The sequence below is a fragment of the Phyllobates terribilis genome, unplaced genomic scaffold, assembly GCF_046119375.1.
Source record: "Phyllobates terribilis strain yellow unplaced genomic scaffold, ASM4611937v1 Scaffold_5__5_contigs__length_657084704, whole genome shotgun sequence".
Lineage (NCBI taxonomy): Eukaryota > Metazoa > Chordata > Amphibia > Anura > Dendrobatidae > Phyllobates > Phyllobates terribilis.
In genome coordinates this window covers 295668825-295677136 of record NW_027362765.1, presented here as the reverse complement: position 1 = coordinate 295677136, position 8312 = coordinate 295668825, and the positions used below count along the sequence as shown (strand labels likewise).

The 8312-nt window shown below is 39.8% G+C and overlaps 1 protein-coding gene across 1 annotated transcript in view; it reads left to right on the top strand.

The window, feature by feature from the left end:
* Positions 1–2968: 2968 nt before the first annotated feature.
* GDF10 (growth differentiation factor 10) overlaps positions 2969–8312 on the top strand; it is a 29362-nt gene continuing 24018 nt past the window's right edge. Inside the window, exons 1-2 of the mRNA XM_073684343.1 lie at positions 2969–3385; positions 7327–8234. Of these exons, the coding sequence (XP_073540444.1) occupies positions 3169–3385; positions 7327–8234 (1125 nt within the window). The 5' untranslated portion in view covers positions 2969–3168. The remainder of the gene's footprint in view (positions 3386–7326; positions 8235–8312) is intronic.

Here is an 8312-nt window from a genome sequence, read left to right as displayed (position 1 = left end):
AGCACAAAAGAGAATGAAGCAAAAATCAAATCATTGATCATTTCACACAAAACTCCAAAAATGGGCCAGACAAAAGTATTGGCACCCTCAGCCTAATACTTGGTTGCACAACCTTTAGCCAAAATAACTGCGAACAACTACTTCCGGTAACCATCAATGAGTTTCTTACAATGCTCTGCTGGAATTGTAGACCATTCTTCTTCTTCAAACTGCTCCAGGTCCCTGATATTTGAAGGGTGCCTTCTCCTAACTGCCATTTTCAGATCTCTCCACAGGTGTTCTATGGGATTCAGGTCTGGACTCATTGCTGGCCACCTTAGAAGTCTCCAGTGATTTCTCTCAAACCATTTTATAGTGCTTTTGGAAGTGTGTTTTGGGTCATTGTCCTGCTGGAAGATCCATGACCTCTCAGGGAGACCCAGCTTTCTCACACTGGGCCCTACATTATGCTGCAAAATTTGTTGGTAGTCTTCAGACTTCATAATGCCATGCACACGGTCAAGCAGTCCAGTGCCAGAGGCAGCAAATCAACCCCAAAACATCAGGGAACCTCCGCCACGTTTGACTGTAGGGACCGTGTTCTTTTCTTTGAATGCCTTTTTTTTTTTTCTGTACACTCTATGTTGATGCTTTTTCCCAAAAAGCTCTACTTTTGTCTCATCTGACCAGAGAACATTCTTCCAAAACGTTTTAGGCTTTCTCAGGTAAGTTTTGGCAAACTCCAGCCTGGCTTTTTTATGTCTCGATGTAAGAAGTGGGGTCTTCCTGGGTATCCTACCATACAGTCCTTTCATTCAGATGCCGACGTATAGTACGGGATGACACTGTTGTACCCTCGGACTGCAGGGCAGCTTGAACTTGTTTGGATGTTAGTCGAGGTTCTTTATCCACCATGCGCACAATCTTGCGTTGAAATCTCTCGTCAATTTTTCTTTTCCGTCCACATCTAGGGAGGTTAGCCACAGTGCCATGGGCTTTAAACTTCTTGATGACACTGCGCACGGAAGACACAGGAACATTCAGGTCTTTGGAGATGGACTTGTAGCCTTGAGATTGCCATGCTTCCTCACAATTTGGTTTCTCAAGTCCTCAGACAGTTCTTTGGTCTTCTTTCTTTTCTCGATGCTCAATGTGGTACACACAAGGACACAGGGGAGAGGTTGAGTCAACTTTAATCCATGTTAACTGGCTGCAAGTGTGATTTAGTTATTGCCAACACCTGTTAGGTGCCACAGGTAAGTTACAGGTGCTGTTAATTACACGAATTAGAGAAGCATCACATGATTTTTCAAACAGTGCCAATACTTTTGTCCACCCCCTTTTTTAGGTTTGGTGTGGAATTGTATCCAATTTGGCTTTAAGACAATTCTTTTTGTGTTTTTTCATTGAAGACAAATTAAATGAAGATAATAATACCAAAGAATTTGTGATTGCAATCATTTTCAGGAAGAAACTGAGTATTATCTGACAGAATTGCAGGGGTGCCAATACTTTTGGCCACCACTGTACATTATGGAGTTCATCTTTACACCTTCAGGGATCCTAAAAGGGCCGACAATCTCTCTCCCCATGATTCCAGCCCAAAACATTACTCCACCTCCTCCTTGTTAGCGCCGTAGCCGTGTTTGCATGGGGTGTCCATCAACCAGCCATCCTCCACTCCATCCATCTGAACCATCGAGATCATTTCATGTATGATAATGCCCCGTCTCATGCTGCACATAACACATCTGCATCTCTGGCTGTTATGGGCATAAAAGGGGACAAACTTATGGTGTGACCCCCATGCTCCCCTGACCTCAACCCCATTGAGAACCTCTGGAGCATCATTAAAAGGAGTGTCTATGATGGCGGGAGGCAGTTCACATCTAAGCAACAGCTCTGGGAGGGTATTCTGTCCTCATGCAAAACAATTAAAGCAGAAACCATCCAAAACCTGACAAATTCAATGGACTAGAGAGTTCAGAAGCTCCTTTCGAACAAGGGGTCCTATGTGCAAATGTAACATCACCTAGAATAAAGTTTTGAGTTGAAAACTGTTTGATTTCAGTTTGTAATAACCTGCTAATGCTTATAATTTCAAAAATGACCATTTTTTTGTTCTTTATTAAAATGAAAAGGTTGAAAACTCTGCTGTGCATAATAATTTGGAATATGCATTTTGAGTGCAGTTTGAGTTTTTCATTTTTTAAAAAATATACTGTTATCATAGGCAGTTTGTACAAAAACCTTTCAATTGTACTCTAATAGTTATTTGACTGGAAAATTACAATGACTGCAATTCATATAGGTAATTTGGGAAAATCTGATAAAATATTATTTGCATAATAATTTGGAACACAGTGTAATGTCTGTCCGTGAGTTTTTGATAAGCTGTCAAGAGAAAATAAAAAGTCATATGAATTTGCAGGTAATTGCCCCAGTTAAGCAGATGATGACACGGGCAAGATCTATTCTATATTGCTTTATAAGAAACTATTAACACTTAAGTAAGATCCCTCACAATCCGTTCATGTGAGTCCATTAATGTGCAAGGTTTGCAATGTCTGGTTTATTGTATGTGTTTGTTTTTGCTCTTTAAATTAAAATTTCAATAAAATAAATGAAACATATTTAAGCGTGTAGTGTAATATAGGCCGTTATCATGTATTTTTTTTTACTATTTAAGCAGCAGGCTATGATTGCAGTTTACGTTTTTTTTGTACGCTCCGGTTTAATAGCTGCAATACTATATGTAGAAATAAATTGTAGATGAGACATCTGAGTGCGGAGCGGGATGACGACTGCAGCAGTAAATACCTCTCGGGTAAAAGAAACTGATTAGATGCAAACTGGAAATGCATCCCAGGGAGCTCTACAGTAAAAATGAGCCCCTAGCTGTAATAATTGTGTGCCATCACCGAGCAGCCCGAACTAGCATGAGGTGAGTGGTGATTGGGCGGGAAGGGGCGAAGCCCACTCCTCCCAGCCCCTGTGTAGGAGCTGTAAGCTGAGCTTTGAATGTGACACCCGGGAGAAAGACTGAGCAACACAGACATCAGCAGGGAATAACCTAGTCACAGGCAGAAAGGGGAGAAGGAGACCACAACTCCTTAGAAGCATATAGAGTAGCCATCACCGCAGTGGTCGCATAGATATAGTGACTGGATAGAGTGTGGCCCCTTTAGGATGATGTCTCGGTATTGGATGCTATTACTGTTCCTGACTATGGGCAGAGGAAAGCAACCACAGGGCTCTGACTCCAGCTCTAACCCAGCTCCAGGGTTACTGCTACCCACCACAGACCCCCTGTCAATGCACATGATGAAGCTCTACGAGAAATACAGCCGAGAGGGCAGTCGTCCTCTGGATGGGAACACCGTGCGGAGCTTCCGGGCACAGCCAGGTAAGAGTAAACCCATAGGGGTCCATACTGAGGGCAAAACATCCGAAGATCCATAATGTTATGGAATGTAATCCATCAAGTCTTCAGAGAGGGCACATTAGCACTCAAGGGCACAAGCATCAAACTGGTCCTTCTAAGATACAGACTGGTTTTATCTCTTTGCCCAGAATAAGTCATGGGCGTGATGTCCACACCTTTTTTATAACCACTCACCTATACGGTCGCTTATAGCAGAGTTATATGTGCGTCGTCTAATTGCTAATAACGAAAAGAGAAATATGGCTTCTAATGCATCATTATAGTATCAAGCATCGTAAGTTCAAGGTGTAGTCTAGAGAAAGTGTAGAAGAACAATCATGAATTTTACTAGAGACAGGACTACACTGATCACTATGACAGTAAATGGTAGCGTCACACAATTTACACTTTGTTCTTAAATACAATACATCCCCATCTCCTTCTCTATAATCAGTAGATTTATGATGTGATAGAACGATCATTAACGGATGGATCCTGCAGCAAGTAGAGGGGATGCTCGCAGTTATGCCTGATTGGTGGCATGCAACTTTTAGTTTTCAGGTCCTCTCTATAGCCAAAGTGCTCACCCCACTTATACTACAACGTTTTCTATCCGGCACAGTGGAGTGTCTCACTGTTAATACAAGAAATGTCTACTATTGAGTTTGTATATAGTAATTATCCTTAGGTTCACACAACCTTATAAAGAATCAAGAGTTTCAACCAGAAAACTCGGACGATTTTTTCCCACTTGTCATCTGTATGCTGTCCGTATGCAATCCACTTTTTTTTTTTTTACAGCAGCTATTCTTAATTTACAAGACCATTTACAGTTTCCTATGTTAAGGAATTACAATGTATCCATAAAAATCAGATGCTATATATGGAATGTTTTTTTTTTTGCACACCCATAGACTTGATTGGGCAATTCTCATCCGATTTACGGAATAAACTACATTTTTTTTAACATGCAGAGTCAATCCGTGAGAAAAATATTGTCTGCAGTGCCCCATTGAATAACATTGTTCCAAATGTGGTCCGACAGAACTCAGACCAAAAATATGGTTGTGTGAATGAGCCCTTACTGAGCCTCATCAGCTTGATTGGATCAAATGGATCCTACTGAGCTTTTACTAGCTTAACTGATTTTCTTACTATTAGGGTTACACACACTAAGAATATATTCACACTAGTGTTTCAAGTCCCATTCTTCTGTTCCTATAAACAAAAAAAAACCAGAACTTCTGGAAAAAATGCTCATTCCTGGGACAGACAAATATTGGGGTCTAGTGGGTTATTATTGCAGTCCAGATGGTATTGGGTGGCTGTCCTTTTGACAGAAAAAAATTGTGCAGCATGCTGCTTTTTTTTCCAGTAACATTGGCAGAACTTGTGACGTAGCCTCCTAACAGACGCAACAAATCAAGCATGAGCCTAGCCTTATAGTAAATGATGTTTAGCGGAGAACCATATTGTCATAGTCCTCAGGAACAATTTTTCCTCTACTCATTCTAAGAGAATATGGTGTTCCTATGAGTAAAGAGGCTGTCTGGGTTAGAAGATCAGTTTAAAGGAGAATTAAATAAAGGGGATCTAATGTTCAAGACCCTCAGCTATTCTGTTATTCTCTCTGTAGGACTCAACATGTCCATACATCATGTGGACAATCCATAAATAAGAATTGGTATCATGTAATGCTTAATTTTCCCTATGGTGGCGCTACAGGGAAATATACTGGTTATTAATGGATTCACAAGAATCCTGATTAATTCCTGATTATTAAAAGGACCCTCTATAATAAAACAAGGATTAGCCGTAGTTGAATTAGTATTTAATTACATTGAAATCTATATTCTTGGGGGAGATGGATGAAACCTTCTGTAAACCCTCCCCAAAGATTGACAAAGAAAGGCTAGTGCTTGTAGCATATAACAAGCGTTGCTCCTCTTACCATTGGCTCTAACTAAAGACTTAAAAGGGGCAACCCTTGTCTGTCATCTGACACCTGTCACCCCCTAGTCAAAAGTGAATGGGATCTAAGCAGTTATTATGATTATCTAGAGATTTTTTTAATTCATTCCCTCCTTCCACCAAGGACTGATCATATTGTCACCCTTTGATTTTCTTCCACAAAGGTCCGTAAATTACAAGCAGGATCACTGTGTGAATATATGAAATAGAATTAACATTTTGGATTGATCCGATGAGTGATTATCAACCTGCCACCCACATGAACTGCACATGGACATCACAATTTTCATTTTAAAAATGGTTAGATCATGCAACTACAGCATTCATATGTAATCTGTGGTAGGATCTGGCAGCAGGTCCTCAATGCCACTAAAGTGCCATCAAAGGGGAAATTAGGTACTACATAGTGCTCAATGAAATCAATGGTCTGTCAACAAGAAGCGTAGATGATCGGGGACCTTCAGAGCAAAAGATAGTCTTTGTATATGAGGATTCTGAGTGGGTAGACGTCTTCCAATAACCCTGAATTTCCTAATGGATTTTCTAAACCAGAAAACTCCTAGGATTGTCTGTCTGAAATTAGTCCGTTATGGTTACTTATTGTGGCTTTTAGACTGGTGAATGTTTAGTGATTGACTGTCAAAGACCAGCCACCACCCAGGAGAGATGTCAGTAGTACCCCCCCTCTTCCAGTTCTGTCTCTATTTGCCCCATATATAAAAAGAGGCTATTTCACTATCACCAGGACATCTGTATAAGGAGGGAGTTGATTAAACTAATTAGACTTAGGACAACTCAGTGACCTTTTATAATCCATTTACCCAAAGAAAAAAGATAATGAAAATATAAATACCCTGCCCCTTCCCCCCAAAAAAATAGTTGTAAATTAAATGTGTGACATTGACATAAAAAATGAATATAATAATAAAATAACAAATAAGAAATGTGTTCACAAACTTTAACTCCTTCACTTGTCGGGTGAGATTATATAAAGTGGGTTCAGTAAAGCTTTTCTAAAGGGAATATGTCGGTAGGATCAGCCCTCCTAAACCGTCATAGAATAAAATGATATCTTGATATCTGCCATCCGATGTTTTATTCCAAAGTAATCCACATTTTTCTTAATATGTAAGTGAGCGGTTAAAATCTATGGGTAGGACATAAATGTCCCTGATCTGCCTCAAGAGCTTATTTTAATTAAATGGGGAGTTACCAGTGTGAGACATGTAATGACTGACAGTCTGCTATAATGATCTACGTGTCTCACACTGGTAATGCCCCCCTTAATTAAAAAAGAAAAAAAAAGCTGTGGAGGCAAATCTCAGGGAGATTTATGTCCGGCCCATATATCTTAACAGCTCATTTACATATTAAGAAAAACATGGATTTTATTCCACTTTCCATGATCGGCATGCCCATATAGTTGGCTTAGGAGGGTTGATCCTACTGACAGATTCCTTTTAAGTACATTATATGTTAAAACAAATGGTATCATTAAAAACTACAATGCAGGTAAAGGCAGTTTAAGGAAAAATAAAAATGAAGTTATGACTCTAAAAGAAAAAGAGGAACTTTTTTTTAAAATATTTAAAAATTGACTGGCCTTGAAGATGATAAGGCTTGAGAATTCTAAAAAAGAGCAAAAATGCTAAAAACATATAGATAGCTCAACAAATAGTAAAGGTAAACTAACATACTGTGAGAATGGCTGAACTGGTCCTGAATATGCAACCTGTCCTAGATCTAAGCTGTTTAAGTGAAGGAACCTTTGTGAGTTGGGTGACTTGGTTTCAAACTTTTTAGAAGTTTGACAAATGCATCTATGGATAACTTAATCATGCAGACACATTGAGGGGCCTGAACCCATACATTCATGTGTCTAATCCGTCCATGAAAAATAAAGTGTTGGCACAAATATTCCTCATATGCAATAAAGCTTCTTTATCTGACAGATTTTATGGCTTCCCGTCCCACATATCGCTTCAACTTAACATCTCTACAACAGTCTGAAGTTGTCTTGGCTGCCACTCTCCATTTTGGACCTGACAAAGGCCCCAGGCCTCCCAGGGACTCTTTCTGCAAACGTTCCAAGAATACTTCCTGTCGTTTTCTGCTTCAACCACAAAATCAGAGGGTTAGTGTGGTGTTTAAGAGTATTCTCCATCAAACAGATTTAGGTCAGGTGAAGTGGAATATCAGCATTTCTACGTCTAATAAAAAGGACGCCTGGCATGTGAAGGATGTAACTAGCATTATAAAGGAGGTCCAACGTCAACAAGACTTCTTCATTTCAATTGAAATTGATTTTGGTCATAAATTTTCTAATATTCATGAAAGTAATCCAAGTGAAGCCCCATACATCTTAGTATTTGCCAACGACAGGGCAATTTCAGAGCCTAACAGTGTGGCAGTAACTTTACAAAGATACGACCCACTCCAATCAAGTGTTGGTGATGCCAAGCAGCTTCCCAATGCATCTTCAGAGAGCAGAGTGAGGAGAGATGCCACATTTTTAGCTTCTACCCATAATAATGAACTGCCCGATGTTAAGTATATTCACTATAGCAAGCAGGACCTGTGGGAAAGTACATACAAGTCACTGAAACAAAAGCCCCAAAGGAAGGAGAGGAAGAAGAAGGGGCATGAAAACACTGATACATTGCCTAAATCTCCAGTCCTTCACTTTGATGAGAGGACAATGAAGAAAGCTCGGAGACGCCAGTGGGATGAGCCGAGGGTCTGCTCCCGCAGATATCTCAAGGTGGATTTTGCAGACATTGGATGGAGTGAATGGATTATATCTCCCAAATCATTTGATGCTTATTACTGCTCTGGTATTTGCGAATTCCCTATGCCAAAGGTAAGAAATTAACATTTTAGCAAAGTAAATGCTGATTTCCAAACTTCCTCATATTCCAAAATGGTTCTCTAGGAGTAA